This window comes from Epinephelus moara, chromosome 8 (assembly GCF_006386435.1).
Source record: "Epinephelus moara isolate mb chromosome 8, YSFRI_EMoa_1.0, whole genome shotgun sequence".
Taxonomy (NCBI): domain Eukaryota; kingdom Metazoa; phylum Chordata; class Actinopteri; order Perciformes; family Serranidae; genus Epinephelus; species Epinephelus moara.
Genome location: NC_065513.1, coordinates 20578341 through 20595993, shown reverse-complemented (window position 1 = coordinate 20595993; position 17653 = coordinate 20578341). Strand labels below are relative to the sequence as shown.

The 17653-nt window shown below is 40.0% G+C and overlaps 1 protein-coding gene across 1 annotated transcript; it reads left to right on the top strand.

The window, feature by feature from the left end:
- Positions 1–1432: 1432 nt before the first annotated feature.
- Positions 1433–7035, top strand: LOC126394461 (coiled-coil domain-containing protein 42 like-2-like). The gene is made up of 7 exons (XM_050051279.1): positions 1433–1596; positions 1706–1844; positions 4535–4627; positions 4738–4920; positions 6127–6348; positions 6467–6625; positions 6715–7035. The coding sequence occupies exons 1-7, from the start codon at positions 1559–1561 to the stop codon at positions 6826–6828; spliced, it is 948 nt and encodes a 315-aa protein (XP_049907236.1). The 5' UTR covers positions 1433–1558; the 3' UTR covers positions 6829–7035.
- Positions 7036–17653: the final 10618 nt, after the last annotated feature.

Genomic DNA, 17653 nt, shown 5'->3' with positions numbered 1-17653 from the left:
ACTGACTGTTTCCAAAACCCTGGATGAGCTGTCTCTACAGACACACAAAATACTACAGGACACTACAACAACAGCCTATAAAAAACATTCAGAGCAAAAAGCTGTGATAATTCAGGATGTATAATATCCAGTCAACAGCAGAGCTACTCAGCAGTCAGACATTTGAATTGCTTTACTAATTTTAATGTTGGCTTACACGCAGACTAGTAGAGGCATTCAGTTTCCTGAGCATATATTGTGCTGCTGTATCAAGTAAGAAAAATGAACAAAAACATGATGAAAATGTATAGCATGTTGTTGCAGTAGTTAGTCACTTGATATAATCCTGACTCAGCCCTTTGACGTAAATGTGTACCAGAGCCATGGTCATGAGCTATATAATCCAGTATGGAGCTATGATGTTAGGACTTTAGCTAACAGTTATTAGTTTATTCATGCCTTGAGACATGCACGGGCAGTATGTTTGATGAACTGACTCGAAAAGTTGCTTGGCAATTAATTTTCCAACAGTGTAGCCTACTAATTGATTAATCAACGTTTCAGTTATGATTGGTTTATTGTAAGAGATTTGTTTATTAGATTAAATTAAAATGAAGATCTTGTTTTTAAAGTTTTGGTGTGGCTTTGATCTTTGTTTTCTATATAAACACACACTTAGATATATGTGTTTAAGTATTCTTTTTTCCCCTGAATTGTGTTGTATTTCTTTGTTTTTATTGGACAGTTGTTCACTGATTGGTCAGTTTTTCTGCTCAGTGTCTGCTGAATTAGGTCATGTTAGTTTAATTTACTTTTTGTATTGTTAGGCTATATACAAATACAAATGAAAATTAGACAGTACAACAATAGTTCGTAAATAGTACATCCCACCAAACAATTTCAAAAAGCCAACAAGCGACTAGTAAGCAAGAACTGAAAACTAAACAAACAAGCAAAAACAAAAACCGAATAGATAAAATGAATATTTCAGAACATAGGCTAATAAAAACATAAGAAAAATAAGATTAATGTTACAGGTCGTAAACATAGCCTACTATCTTACTGTAAGAATTGGTTAAATGTGCATAAGTCTAGTATATACTTTTTGTGTGTGTTTGTTTGTTAAGGGGATGCCCTGCGGATTCTTTATCTGTCCTTTTAACGTTTGAGCTTCTTTCCTTAAAAAAAAAAAAGAATCTGAGCTTTGTGCAGTTTTATATGTGTAAAAAAAAAAAATTTAAAAAAAAAATCAGAATTCTAGTTGTTGATTCATTTTCTGATAATGGCCCAAACGTTTCAGTTCTCATAGAGTTTGGCTCAGATAAAATAAAAATAAAAATTGAAATTGAAATTGACATTAGAATGAAAATTAAAATTAAAATGTTTTGAAAGTTTCTCTTTACACTGAAATGACGGACTGTGCCTTTAAAAGTTCCTGGTTTGTGTTACCATGGAAACGGCCGGGAGGAACGCTGGAGGGTAGCGCTGGTAGAAAGTTTGAAAACTAATCACCGACAGCACGAGGAGGAAGGAGAGCGGTTTAAAACCCGAAGATATCGTTAAAACCTCCAAAGACAACATGAGCAGGAGGAGCGGCCGTGAGCAGCGGTCCTCACAGTGAGTTTACCCACAGTGAGTTCATACTGAGCTGGTGGAGCGTGTGAAGCTCAGCCAGGATCAATCCCAACAGTCAATGTTAATAACTTTCTTCTATGTGTGTGAACAGGAGGTCGGCTGAGGGCGCAGGCGGTGCAGTGACAGAAAGAGCTTTAACGTTACATGACAATAGCTTTGCCATCACTGATCTACTGAGGAAACGCCGGCAGGAGATAGAGCTGGAGACAAAGCTCAAGGAGCGCCAACAGGTATGAATAGATCATACACTCAGCCATGTTGCGGTGAAGATGCGTTCAGGGGTAGCCTACCTTAAGGTTTTTACCTTACTTTGGTTGCTAAGGTCTTCTGTGCAACGGTTTAATGAACTTTAAGAATGTCCTTCAGTATAAGACCAAGATAAGAAGAAAAAATTAAGGAAACCTTAAGGAGAGGACTTAAATGGGCCTATTTTTTGTGCAACTTGTTTTATTTAAAGGAAAATCTTAACTTAAGGTGCTTTGTTCTTTAGGCCTACTTATCAGAGGAGGTGGCTGGAGTGTGACTTCGTTTTTGTTGTTGTTGTTTAATCATTTTGTCCCTCCCCAAAGTTACAAATATTTTTTCTTGGGCCTCTCTGTGTGACTGAAAATGAAAATGCATGATCCTACCTCCACCGTACCTTTGATGTTTGAAAGTTAAAAGTTGAAGTTCCCTCTTTATTTTTGGCCAAATTTCCAATGAGACTAGACATAGTTATTTTGTTGAAATATCACTGTTTTAAGCTCATATTTGGTTTAGATTTTTTTTTCTGATGGAAGGGTCTGTGGCACATGATATGTCCAAGGTCAGAAATGTGAGAATCCTAAAAAAAATTTGTACCTATAGTTTCTGGCTATGATAAATGGTGTAATTTGGGCCATTTTTTTAAAGAAAACATGCTGTCCGTCCAAACCTTGGAAGGCATGGCAGTAAAATAAATACAAAATACCACCATTTAAATTTGTATCCCCCTCCTCTACGCCAAAATAAAATCATAAGCTCCTCCCCAATGCTTAAAAATTTTTTGTACTGGCCCCCCCAGTTTGTTCCATGCCCTCCCTCCTTTTGTTACATAACTAACGCACAGTCCCTAAGGGTTAGCCATCACATGTCTAGCAGCTTTGAGGAGATCAGGGTTGGTTAGCTACAGTTGGCGCACAGCTTTTTTCCTCATCATTTTAAGGGTTCAGAAAAAATGTATTATCAAAATGTTTGTTTTCTTGACCTGTCAAAACATCTGAAAGTCACTCAACTTTTTGGTGAGGTTGACTCATCAGTTTTATGGTATCGAAAGTAAAAAGAAAGTGGTCTGTCCCAGAGGAAAGGAAAATTCAAAATAAAATCTCTTCAGAGTCCAGCCAATTTCTCCTAGACATATCTGAGCTCATATGGGATTTTAACCATTCAGCTCCTGAGAATAGCCTTCCTCTTGTCTTAGCCTGATCCAAATTTAAGATCTTAAAATGCTCCTTTTCCTCTCTCACTGCAGTCATCTTTATTTGTCTGAAATAATAAGATCCAATGGAAAACCTGATTTGCCTGTACAATTTCAGAAATTTGTCTCACAGTTGCAACCATAACTGTATTTTTAGAGACTACTTTGAAAGTTTAAAAACAACATTTATAATTTTGGTTAATTATTATTATTTTTATTGGTAAATGGCAAAAGTAATAAGACATTCCTGATGATGAATTGCTTAAAAATGTTGTTGGAGGCAGTGCAGAGCTTTAAGTACCTTGGCATCATCCTGGACAATAGACAGAGCTTTAATCACCACACCACAGATATACATAAACGCTGCCAGCAAAGACTCTCTGCCATGCTCTTTCAGTCAAACCCTACCTCATGCTCCTTCTCTATCGTAGTATCATTGAACTCATCCTCCTGTGCTGTGTATTTCACCATACTTACTCTCACCAACGGAAACAAGCTCCTGAAAATCACCAAGATTTTAAAATTGGCCTCCCCACCCCAAACCTGCCAGCCCTCACTAACAGTGCCACTACCATCAGAGCACTGACCATAGCACACAACCCCTGCCACCCCCTCAACCCATGCTTCATCCTCCTCCCCTCGGGGCACAGATACAGACAGCCACTCTGCAAGAAAGCCCGCTTTGGAAGGAGTTTAGTGCCCATTGCCATTACTGTTTTATATAGCTGTGGCATATTGTAACAGACGTGTGCTGTGTGTTTATTGTGATGTTCTTGTCTGTTTGTCTGTCTTGTCCGGTCGGTTACCTGCTCTGAGTGTTTATTTTTATGACTGTGAGAACAAATTTTCTCCATAGAGGACATTAAAGTATGAATCTGGATCTGAAATGTGTAGGTATTCAATTAAATGTACATTTTCTTGTTGTTGATTGAATTAAATGTTGAAATTGTTTCTACTGTTTGCTTAACATGTGCCATCCAACCCCAGGATGGGGCAGGTTGGCACAGATGCACAGCATGACTTTAATCACAAATCTCCTAATTTTAGAAATCGTAGTACATTAAAACATATTTATTTATAGCTGAGACCTTAACCTTTCAATTACTACTGGTTCTAACCAGAGAAGTATAGCAGAGAGTGAAAAGTGTGCCTACCAATCCCCATCTTCCCTACCCCACCGGCAACATCTGTGGCTCAGGAGGTAGAGCAGATCATCTGGTAATCAAAAAATTGGCGGTACAATCCCTGGCTCCTCAGTCCGCATGCTGAAATATCTTTGGGCAAGATACTAAACCCCACAGTGCTGTGAGTGTGTGTGGCCACCTGTGTATGAATGTGTATGTGAATGGGTGAAAGTGACATGTACTGTAAAAGCAATGCAATCCATTTACCATTTTATTATCTGTCTTAATGCTCACTGTCTCGATTGACCATGCTACATAAATATTCCTCAGTAATTTTTGCCTGCTGTGTCTTTTCATGTAGAGGTTGGCGATCTTGGAACAGAACACAGATGAGTTGCAGGGGGAGTTTAAGAAAGCGAAGGAGTTACACAAAACCTATGATAAGTTTCTCAAGGTACAGTAGAGGACCATTTCACTCACCACTCCTGTGCTAGACTCACTGTAGCTACTTATTTGATTTCAATTTCACTAAACCTCACTGAATCCCTATCGCCCTCCCTGCAGGAGAAATTAGTGTATCCAGCTGCTGAGGAGGAGAGTGAAGAGTTGCTTCAACTTGAAGCTAATATAGAGAGGCTTGAGGTGGAGTATGTTGAAGTGATGGAGAGGAAGCAGGAGCTACAGCGTCAGGTGCAGAGACACTCTTTGTATCAGGACTACATGGAGCGCATGGTCAAAATGACTAAGGTACTGCAAGGATTTTTACACGGCAGAGAAACGTGTGACTCAATATAAATTTCATCAATCATAAAAAGATCCATTAAGTACTAAACCATCTGTCAATTGAAACGCACAGGACCACCAAACATATCAAGTCCTGTACATCCCAAATAATATTATAATATTATATAATATTGCAGATAAATAACTAACTGTTTAGTCATGATGGTAAACCTCCCTAAATCTTGACTCACCTTGTCTGTCGATTATGGCCTCGCATCATTCGACCAGGGTGTCTGCAGGTCTTTAAAAAGTCTTACAATGTCTTTGTAAATATTAGCTCTTAAAGTAATTGAATAGTCTTAAATTTCAATTTGTGAGGTATTAAAGGTCCAGTATGTACAATTTAGGAGCTTATTTGCAGAAATTATATACAATAAAATGAATAAATATGTTTCCAGTAGTTTATAACCGGCTGAAAATAAGAATCATTGTGTTTTTGTTACCTCAGAATGAGCTGTTTTATCTACATACAAAGTGGGTCCTCTCTCATGCTGTCCGCCATTTTGTTTCTACAGTGGCCCAGAACGTCCAAAGCAAACACTGGCTCTAGATAGGGCCATTTGTGTTTTCATATATTCACGTCGGCCACTGTAGTTCTACATGCTTGGCACACGGGAGAGGTTTCATCACAGTTAAATCCTATACCCTGGACCTTAAATTGCCACAAACGTTTGATCTAATTTAATTTATCCATTTTTTAATTTCTTTTTGTCAAAATGAGTCAAGCTCTTCTGCGGGAAAGTCCACATTTCTGATGTTACAAATCTTTAAACTTACCACTGAGTCTAATACGTCTTTGTCTTTTTACTTTGTTACCTATTGGCAAAATGTAGATTGATTTAACTCACTCTGATAATCCTAATCTTACATAAAACCTACCTCTGCATGGGACCACATATATACTACTAACCTGCAGTGCTTGAATAAGAAAACAATGATCTGTCCAAAAATCATTAAACATAAGTGTCTGATACCTGTCGACACCCTGCATTCACTATGCATATATACCCTTACTGTGGATGAGGTAGTTTTTTCCTACAGATTTATTTTTTTATTTTAAAAAAAGTGCAGTAATTTGTATGATGCTTGCAGGTGTGTTCATGTGCATGTTTTGAGTAGTTAATGAAGATCAGTTTTGGTTTCTACACCTTTAATGTGTGTGTGTTACAGTTTAATAGTGTGAAGGAGCTCATCGGCCATTTAGAGAACTGTGTCCACTTCAGGGACCATCTCTATCAGAAATATATTGAGGTGCAGGAGCAGATCGACCAGCAGAAAAAAACACTGCAGACACTGGAGGACCAGCATCACTTTATTCGGCTGCAGAAGAACAGCCAGCTGTACCAGCTCCAGGGAGAGCTAGAGAAGATGCACTCCGAGGCTCTCATATTGGTACTAGACATGAGCCCCCGTTAAAGCCCAGGATCAGAGCTAACAACAAATCAAAGGTTGCTTCAAAATTCAACTACAATCCTCAGTGTGAAGTTCACGTGTCCCTGTCATCACACAGGAAAGGGAGTGGAATCACTTTCTGGAAAGAGCAGCAAAGAAGACAATAACACTCGGAAGGATTAAGATGGCAACCCTCAACCTCTACGAGATGACAGATGACAAGATAGAAGGGAGGGAAGCTGTGGATATGAATGACACGGAGAAACAGCTGGACAAGGTACGTACCCTGACAGAGCAGAGATGGAGACAAACAGCCAGAGCAACAGAAAACAATTGACTCATTATTTCCTTCTGTCTTCCTCTTAGATCAAGGAGTACATTAAGGACCAGGAGGACCTTGTGAAACAATATCAGGTTATCTCACAGAGACGTAATGCACAGAAAAAAGGCAAGCCAAAAAATGCACCTAACACAGCGTAAAAAACTTGCTTCAAATTAACTGTAAACAGAAGTTTCCCTGTTGCTTTAAAACTGACTTCACTGAACTAGCGTTGAATAGTTGATTTAAAGTTTGTTTATTAGTCATAATGTAAAACTCTGTGAGTGACCTCAACTGTAAACTTGAAGACAATGAACTTCAATAAACTTATGGCACAAATGATTCATCATTTTGACAAGGAGTCCCAGTTTGTTCTGATCTGCAGTCACTGCATGTTTATGAATTATGGTTTGAGCTGTTTTTGTTTAAAATGTAAAAAATAGATCTTTGTGACAAATCAAATAAAAAAAAAATCAAAACACAAGACTACTATGAGAAACACGGCTCTGCTTGCAGTGGGCTTTTATCTTATGTGTGCCCAGGGGCCCATTGTCTCCTAGTTGGTCTATTTAAACCACCCATACATGATTGAAAAACAACTGAAAATGTGTGTACAGCACAGACCTCAGTGTTGTGACCACTGAAACATGAGTTTCAGACATTTGATTGACAGGTGTTACCACAGGGAGATGTGTGATTTTTTCACTTTAAGCACAAAAATCACACTTAATGTCACACCTTTCCACTGCTGAAGCTTTGAATGATGCTGGACAGTGCACGCAAAGCACGCCACCACACACCACGCTCTTCACCTTACTCTAGACTGACAGACATGGGCACACATGATGACACTGAACTGTAAACAAGTCAGAAACAAGATCAGTTGTGTGAAATTTTTGAGGCTACTTTGGATTGAAAGATGTGGGCTGAATTTATGTAAGGATTTGTTGGAGTCTGACAATGACCCTAAAAATGTGGGAGGAGGAAAAGATGACATGCAACAAATATCCATAGCCTCAATTAAACCAGTGAAACCACACAACATCGTAAACCACTAGACCACAAGTGCTACCAAAACCTTCAAAAATGTATTTTAAATTATATTTGAGAAACGCTCAAGTTATACATACCAAATACATCTGGGAGAAATGTGAATAAAATTAGACAGAAGACTTCTAGAATATTTCTATTCAGAGTCTTGGGTATTAGATGATGACATTTGATTAGTAAATACAATTAGGAAACTAAATGTTAAGGCTTTTAAAAGGTTTTTCTGTATAAGTGACTAATGGCAACAACAAATTTTAAAATTCATTCAGTATTGATAGAGACGTAGCTGCAGCGGTGAAATAGGCGGCAATATAATCCGTACAGACAATAGCGTACCATCAATTAATGTCCATTAAAAGTGCTAGTTTTTAGACCCTACAGAGAAATAAAACGTTTTTCTGTACCTTTCTGGTGCGTTTGTTAGTCTGTGTAACAAGTATGAAATGATTGCAAAGTCTCGTATTGAAATCTGCAGATTTTCCATATTGTCGAAATCAGCTAAATATTCAGCCATGACACTGAAAATCTTTTTACACTAAGCTACGCTTTCTGTATTCCAACAGAACTAACTCTTCCTGGCACTTCTGTCTCTATCTCTCACTAATGTATCCACTGTTGGTTTTCTTGCAGCAAGTCACCTATCCTGAAGTTTTAGATCGAGACTTTTCCTTGAGCGAGACTTGGTCACAGTAGTAAAAAGACCAACAAAAGGAAACATTTAATTTCTCTGTAGGGTCCTTTCTGTAATGTTGTCAGACACTTACAATAACAGTCTGAGCCTGCCAGTGGGAAAAAATAGCACTTTTAATGCATGTAAATTGATGGAGCCCAATTGCCCATAGGGATTACACTGCAGCTTGTTTTGCACTGTGGCTGCAGAGGTCTCGCTCAATACTGGACTAATTTCAAAAACTGTTGTCTCCATTACTCACTTAGTAACAACAAAATAGGAAAATAGGGTCCAGGATAAATAACACAGAAATTTTCCTTTAAGTGCCACTTACTTCGTAGGCCTTGTCAGAGGCCAGATAGCAAAATGTGTGTCCTCTCAACACTCCAGTAATAACTGTATATGTTTATCTGGTGTGGTGTAGTGTAGCAAGTTAGGGCCACAATCTTTGACTCATTTATGATACACATTAGGGCAATGAGTATAAATGAAAATATGAAATGTTTGTGCGCTTTACAAAAGTCAGTTACTGATCCTGAGAAGTGAGGTTCAAAGGGTTATTCTTGACATTGGATGCAGTACCTGACCTCAATGATCTCAATCAAAAGCTCTGGAGCAGCTAGTCAATGGACCTTGTGGTGGTATTGGGGTTCTGTGACAAACTCAGAAACTCAGTTTTTAAGACAGCATGGATGAGAGGTCCTCGAAGTGCTCAGAAACATCTACAGTTCCACCTGCTGAGGAAGCTCCAAAACAGCTGCCAAAATAGACTTTGTGTTGTGGTGAGATTGAAAAGTCAGGCAGTAGTAGTCTCTGTCACCTACAGTAATGTTCATCACGAAATGATGAATATATCCAGGACATTCATGGTTTAGTTCACACCTAAAATATCTTTAAAGACTTATCACCTTTACAGTAAGTAGGAGCCATATGTAATTGAGTTCATGCTAATTTGACATTACATGTTCATACTGTGAGCACAGAGCAAGGTGGCATTAGCACGCCTAATGGAAATGCTGTGTGCTGTTATTTTTGCATAATAGTTGCCAGGTGTGGCGAAGATGGCGATGCTGACAGTGAAAGCAGCAAAACCAGAAAAATGCATCTGATGTTAATGTGTGTCACGTGCACACACACACACACACAACACAAATGGGAGGGAAAGGAAGGCAAAAGGCAGTGGAGGGGAAAAACAACAACACAGATAGCTGCAGGCAGAGATGCCGCTGTATCCATTTTTGATGAATGGATGGCTTGCTGCCCACACACACACACACACACACAGAGTACTTTATTAATACTAATGGAATGATGCTATTACAATAAAAGCATGTTGTGTCAGGTGACACAGGGCACAGTGTGAGGCTGAGGAGATGGAGACGTAACACCCATGTAAACACCAGCAGACCTTTTAACAGCTGAGGAAGACAAGGAGAAAAAGATTGGTTAGATTGGTTAGAATCTATAATGGCAGGCACGAAGTCCATGAGGACAATAAAGAATCTTGGTAGCATTGTTCATTTTTATTAATTGTTATGTTACCCCTTAAATGTCCTCTTAAGTTGCACATTTATTGTTTCAGTGTGTCACAAAAGCTAAATCACCCTCTCCTAAGTGACATATTCAATCCAAATAATAAACGATGTGCCACTGCATCAAATGGAAAATAATATTGTCCTTCTGTATTATTTATACACATTTCTCTGTGCTTTAGTGCTCATATTTGAGATATTTGGAGACCACTGGATCTTGGGTAGTATCCAAATGTTGTGGGTTTGATAACAGGTTATCTGTTAATCAGCTCCTCCCTTGCCCCTAAAGGGCAGTGATACACACCTTGCTTTGCCCAGGGACCACTTTTGCAAATGACAAGAGGCCAGGAGCCAGTTAATAACAATTATGAATAATATTTATCAGTCAAAAGTAATAAACGAAGCAAATCCAGTTGCAGCAGCCCAGCACAGGTCATGTGTATGTCAGGGTGTTTATAGGATTTGAGGACATAGGGCTCAGCCCAGACCTCTGTCAGGGGGGTCAATCCTTCAACTGGCACTTTTTTTTGATAAACAAGCTCTGTTTCCAGAGCTAGCCCAACACAGAAGCACACTTAGCAGCTGTCTAGGGCCCCGTGGCCAGCACAGGGCACCCAAGGGCGCTTGAAACGTCCCACAAACAGAGCCATGCAGCCCTATGCTCACTAAATTGTTTAGGCTCCACAACTTACACAAGCCACAAAATAAAACACACAGTAAAATGATTGAAATAACAATAATAATTTATAAACTAAAATTTGAAAATAAAATCTGATTTTATTTACATTGCAATTCCTCTTTCATTTTCAAATGTTGAATTACATGATGTACACATGACATTTTTTTAACACACACATCTACGTTGTATGCATCCCTGAAGATTTTGTTTACTGTTGGCAGGGCTTCAGGTTTGTGCTGTTGAGGTTATGTTTATTAGAACAGGTATTGGATATGACTGATAAATACGATATGTATGAAATTGTTGATTATTGTTGACTGCTGTAGTAAAGTACCCTGCAGTGTGTTTCTTTGTGAATGATGTGATGTTTTATGTGTAGTTCTCTGGTTTCCTTATCATTTAGGATTGCAGCATTTGTGACTGAAGCATCTTCATTGGCTGTTTGGTGTTTCTTTGAAACTCTGTCAGTTGCCTAATGATGAAAGAGTTAAATTCATTCATTCATTTTCCGGAACCACTTATCCCCTTGGGGTCATGGGGGGGCTGGAGCCTATCCCGGCTGACATTGGGCGAGAGGCAGGGTACACCCTGGACAGGTCACCAGATTATCACAGGGCTGACACATAGAGACAGACAACCATTCATGTGCACATTCACACCAACGGGCAATTTAGAGTCACCAATTTACCTGCGTGGCTTTGGATTGTGGGAGGAAGCCGGAGTACCCAGAGAAAAACCCACACTGACATGTGGAGAACATGCAAACTCCACACAGAAGGCAACAGAAGGAACTCTCTTGCTGTGAGGCGACAGTGCTAACCACTACACCACCATGCCGCCCCAATTCAATTCAATTCAGTTCAATTCAATTCAATAGGACTTTATTTATCCCGAAAAAAATTCTTGTGCCAGAAAATGCTTCAAATTACAGTAACACTAAATACAGTAAACACAGTTTTTACAATTCACAACCAGTCCCAACCAGACAAACAGTGGGTTCCCCGGGTCAGGGTCACTCATTGGGCCCAGTTTTAGAACAATAGAATATTAAATATATGGTGAAATATACAAAAGGAGTATGATAAGTTGAATATATTGAATATGATATATCAATGAGAAGTAGAAACACACCTAAGTCTTTTTTTTGTGTTGTCAAGTTGTGTTGTCAAGTCATGATATGATTTTTATTTTTATGTTTTTACTTCAGCTTGTAAAAATAGTAATATATGGGATGAAGTGTTATTCTGTTCTTGATCTCATTGAAGCCTCTATTTAAACTCTTACAATGCAAAAATGAAAAAGCATGACTGAATACTGAAACCTACAAAGCCTCCACTTTCACTGTAGCTTGCACACAGACACACACACACACACACACACACACACACACACACACACACAAACACACAGTTGAGTGCACAGGTAACAAACATTTAGACATCCATAATTAAAGGTCAACAGTGTGGTGCAAACAGATACTGAGAGGAAGTCTGTGTTTATGCTAATGCCTTGTCAGAGAGAGAGGCCAGCGACTCTCTGACACCATCTATTAATAATGAGACACGATCACAGAAATGCATTGAGTACGAACCAAACAATGCTGCAGCTGGCAAACCGTGGCATCTGACAGCAGGCTGAGCGAGTGCTTTGGAATTGGGCTGCTTGTGCACACAGTGTTTGGAGGGAGTGGGGTGTGTGAATGGATTTGTTTGTTTATTGATGTTTGTGTTTTGTGTTTGTCTCCCAGCAGTGGTCTTGTCTGGGCTGTTTGCAAACATGCTTGTACACAAGTGTCGACAAGCCTGCAGGAAGGCCCCGGCAGCCCAAATGCAGGTCGAGAGGGAGGCCTGCTGGGGAATGTTGAGACACGTGGGACCTTTAAAAAAGTCAAATCCAAGCATATAATCTCTGAATACAACACCATGTGTTAGATATATTTTTTATAGATTTTATAACTAGTCTTTCAGTTATTAATGAAATAGCGGTTCCCAATCTAAGGTCAGGGCAGCTTGAGGGATCCTAAGAACAATATGCCAGATACAACTGATGGACAAAATTATGTCTATTCTTTCTGACTGAGTCAAATCTTTGCATTTTTCATGTGAAACACTATATAGTAATACTTCTTTGGGCCACTACAAAAAATTTTAATGAAACCAAGAAGGGCAATCACTTTTTTGGTTGAACTCCGCACTATAAGGGCATAGAATGTCAAAAGGTTGGGAACCACGTGAATAAGGTATAGCTACCAAAATAACTACGCGTTATGGCGACGGAGACCTTCTCTCTATTTTTGGAAGCTGAAACAATTTCCCTCAGTGGAAATAAAGCTTTTATTTAGTTTAATTTCACAGATAGGAAACTGTAAATTGTGAAGACAATAAAGACTCCACAGAATAGCATTTTAAATCTTTTTATCTTTTGCGGATTTATACTTTGGGATTTATCCTGGCTTCATCTGAGCAGAGGAAATCTCTGGTTGCTAGGCTAATTCATACAATGTAAAATGCCACAGGCTTGTGCTAATAACGTTAGCATGTTATATTTGTTTGGAAAATGTGTTTAGTATAAGACAGTTGTTATATTGGTGAACCTAGTGAGTTGTAATGGAGCCAAATTTTGTAATGTTACCTTTGTTAAATGTTGCTGTTGTCCCTGGTTTCATATGAGAAGAGAAAAGTCCACAAGCTACTAGGCTAATTTATACAATGTAAAATGCCATAGGCATGTGCTAAAAACATTAGCTTGTTGTATTTGTGGGGAAAATGTAAATGGACCTGCACTTGAGTCACACTCACCCATTCACACACATTCATACACTGGTGGCCGAGGCTACCATACAAGGTGCCACCTGCAACTCAATTTTTAACACAGTCACACACCGATGGAACAGCCATTAGGAGCAATTTGGGGTTCAGTATCTTGCTCAAAGATACTTCAACATGTGGGCTGGAGAACTGCCGATCTTCCAATTGGTGGACGACCCGCTCTGCTGCGAGTTATAGTGATGCCATTTTGTGTGTTTGTGTTTGAAATTGTCTCTATTAAGCCATGTTCAAAGTGTGTTTTGGGTGTGTTTTGAATCAACTACTCTTTATAGCACCTCACAGAAACCCCACCGCTGACTAGTGTTTTGGTGGTGTAGCTGCAGAGTGACACAGACACACCACTGCACAGGTATAAATGCTCACAACAGTAGGCTACTTATGCAGGCCATGTGTGTAGCCTAAGGTGTAGGCTCTGCATAGAGCTGACGCACAAGTATAAATCCCACATACCTTGGTCTGTCTGCAGTTTGGTGCTAAGTAGGTTGTGTCCTACAGAGCGATGAGAGTGAACCAAAACAGTAAAGCTGGGGGCCAGACAGATTACCGATAAGCTATAACTCGCTATAAAGCTCAGGGGAGCTGCAGATTCAGGTCCTAATTTTATATAGGTTCATCTCTACAAGTTACACCTTTCACATTGTTTTCACTTTATCATTTTATACATTGTTGTTCTAAAGATACTGATTACACATACAGTAATTAATGATAAACCTGAGAAAATAGGAAAGTTTTGAATTTGTTAAAAGATCATTCAAACAATATAAAGCAAGAAAAAAACAATCCAGAATTTTATTCCTGAAACTGTGGACAAGAATTTTTAGGAAATTAAAAATCAGATTAAAAAACTGAGACTTCCTTTGTGAAAGTCAAACAGAATTTAGGAGACAGGGGGGTTGCATTGCAAGAACGTGGACTCATGACTTGAGTATTATTTAAAATTTTGGCTACAGGCCCAGGCACATGCACCATAATGAGCTGACAACGTTCCTTTATCCAAAGACTGTGAGGGGCCACAGCCGGTCTGTACAGTGAGCAAACAGAAGAGCGGCAATGTGAAGTCCTGCTGGTAGTGATATCATTATGCTATGTGTCCTGTCTGGCCAAGGGGACTGCAGTGAGGTTAGGGGGAATGGGGTGTAATCTCTTGACTGAATAGGTGTGTCAGTATGTGTGTGTGTGTGTGTGTGTGTGTGTGTGTGTGTGTGTGTGTGTGTGTGTACATGTCTGTCCGTCTTGCTGGTTCTGTGTCTGTCTCAAAGAGAGTGTTTTTGTGTATCTTTATTTGTGTGTGTGTGTGTGTGTGTGTGCGTATGTGTGTGTGTGTGTGTGTGTGGAGGACTAGCGTGCCTCTTCAGTCTTCTGGCTGTAATCAGACGGGACGTTGGCTCCATGACGTCCCACAACCCCCACCACCTCCCACTGCGGGAGCGCCTCTATCCCTTTCACCCTGTCATGTGTGTTTGGCTGCCGGTCTTGGGACCACGGCGGTATGTTAGGAGTTAAAACAATTATTCTTGCTCACATCACAGTGTCCTTTTTAAAAACTTTGCTTCCACTGGGGAGAGTGACAGGAAAAGCAGGGATCCTGGGACGTGATGGCCAGGCACGGCCAACAAGATATCCTGCATCTGATTTTTCATGTTTGCATCCATATGTTTTTTCAGTAGGTTCAGCTTTTCTTCAAAACTGGCACTGAGTTGTTGATCTGGGAAAAGCGAGAGTCCAGCATTAGGGGAACGGATCAGGCAGCTCCATCACGGTTAGGTTCGGGGTGGCCAGATAAACAGCCATCACTGATCAGGTTAGTCTGAGCCCTCTGACCCTGGACTGGCCTGTCTGCTGTTGGTTTGACCCTTAGCCTCTCCCTTCGTCTTTCAGACGCAACATGCAGGACAACCCAAGCACCCCACCCCCTCCATCCACCCCACACAAACACACACAAACACACACACACTCCTACTCGGCCTCTTATCCTTGACAGCCCTTATGTTCATATTAAGATCTACTTCAGTGACTTCAGGGCTGTTTCAGCCATAAACTCTCATTTAGGGGGAAATTAGCTTCGAGTCTCTGTCTTGTTTCGATACTGTGCTTAACAGCATTAGACCATTCTTGTGGCTTTTAAATAACAAGGATGGATAGTATCATTCAAATAAACCTCCACCATCCTACTTTGTTGCACCACATGTAATGGCCAAACATTCATTGTTTTGCATTATTGTACTGCCATTGTGCTGTCCTCTTAGTGCCATACATTGCTTACTGGTTCCAATTACAGATACTTATGGAATAGTGTATTAACATACACTGAAAAAGATTAGCTTGATACATCCGTCAACCCATTGTACAAAGATACTTTCCCAACTTTCACATCCCACTCAGTCTGATGAAGCTCTAAGAACACCAGAATAAGCTTTGGTAAGATTTCTTTCTCAAAGAGACAGTTCACCTCCAATTAAAAAACAAATATTTTTCTTCTTACCTGTGGTGCTATTTAATAATCCAGTTTAGTTTGGTGTGAGTTGTAGATTGTTGAGTGTTGCAGGTCATGGCTCTTTGCAGAAGTCATGACCTGGTTATTCACAGACCTTGTTGTGAGCAGTTTCATGTGGAACTATTTTCTTTCTACACCAGCTAACCAAATCACCACACAGAAGGAAACGTGAATCTGCTCATGGACCAGAGGCTTCAGGTGAGATGTAAACACTCAGCTGAGCTGTATGATGAGCTAGCTCAGTGGTGCTAGGTGAGCTAGCAGATGCACACAAGCTTCTGCGCTGTGGTAGGATTGGCAGGTGTAGTTTGGTAGAAAGAAAAGTGTTCCAACATGAAACTGCTCACAAGCTCTGTGGATTATCTTGAGTAAACGGGTCATGATTCCTGGGGGGAGACATTGCTGTTGAGTTTTTCAAATGTTTTTTCTTCCAGTCCTACGAGCACCACAAGGATAGTACCATCTAATTTGACTATAAAAGGATTCTCCATGCATCATTGCGCAGCATGTGGCCAAATCAGGTGCCTCTCAACTCTTCTAGTTCCATTATATTTGAGAGAGGGCAAACATCTCTACGGCCAATATCACAAGCACTCAGCAACTCAAACCAAAACTATCTAGACTGATAAATAATAATAAAGGTAAGGGGAAAAACATGTATTTTTGGCTAAACTGTTGCTTCAAGTTTTTGGAAAGCCATTAAGCAAAGAAAACATAAAAGGTAATATTTACTTTCACACTTCTGAAACATCAAATTGCATAGAACCAAATCTTCTCTATTTTCTGCTGCATTCCAGTGTACCAGCTGTTTAACTTGCGCCATGCTGGTCAGGAGTTACTGAGCTGTCGCCCTTTACTGCCACAGAGACGGAGCACCATCAGACCCATAGAGACGAACCATAATCAACTTTACCAATTACACTCCATTTCAGTCCACTTATTCCACACAAAATGGCATCACTAATGCCAGACATCACACAAATGCCTCTCAGTGTCCTGCAAGAGACTCCAGATACACATTTATAGATTCAAACCAATAGTTCAGACTGTAATGAAATAAGCCTTTAATAAGTCTTTGATGCCTTTTAAAAAGCCTTACTTTGCAGGAGGAATTACTCCCTGTAGCCGAGCAGCAGCTTGGACAAACAATACAGCAGAAACATAAGCCCTCCTCAGCAACCCTCCCAGTTTAGTTGCCATACAAAAATATAGGTCTGCAGGCCAAATGTGTGACATTTAAAAATGTCAGTCTTTCTCTGTTTTGACATGTAGTGTCTCATCTGTGGACGCAACAAAAAAAGATGTGTGTATATGTGGTTGTTTGTGCTCTGTGTCTGTTAGAAACCATTGTGGAGTAGAAGGATGAGAAAAGGAGAATATGTAGAGAGGGCAGTCGGAGGGTTAGTGGTGTGTATGTGTGTGTGTGTGTGTGTGTGTGTGTGTGTGTTGAGGGGGACGGCGGGGAGATAACGATAAGCACCACTTAGGCTCTTTGATCGCAAAGGTTCATCAATCTACTGTCTTACCAGTGTGTCTGAGAAAGTCCTCCACAGATGGATTAAGGTCCCACACACACACACACACACACACACACACACACACACACACACACACACACACACACGCACACTTTCTATGTTTAATATTACTTTACCACTTTACCCAAAGCTTTATTCTCCCAGCCCACTTCCAGCCATACAGAAGTCATCACAGCGCTCTCTTACTGTACAAGC

What these genes read in the sequence shown, in the direction of transcription:
- LOC126394461 (XM_050051279.1), top strand. Translation starts at nt 1,559, where the DNA reads ATGAGCAGGAGGAGCGGCCGTGAGCAGCGGTCCTCACA. An exon ending in GCATGGTCAAAATGACTAAG is followed by an intron (nt 4,921 to 6,126) that starts GTACTGCAAGGA and finishes TGTGTGTTACAG; the next exon opens with TTTAATAGTGTGAAGGAGCT. An exon ending in ACTCCGAGGCTCTCATATTG is followed by an intron (nt 6,349 to 6,466) that starts GTACTAGACATG and finishes GTCATCACACAG; the next exon opens with GAAAGGGAGTGGAATCACTT.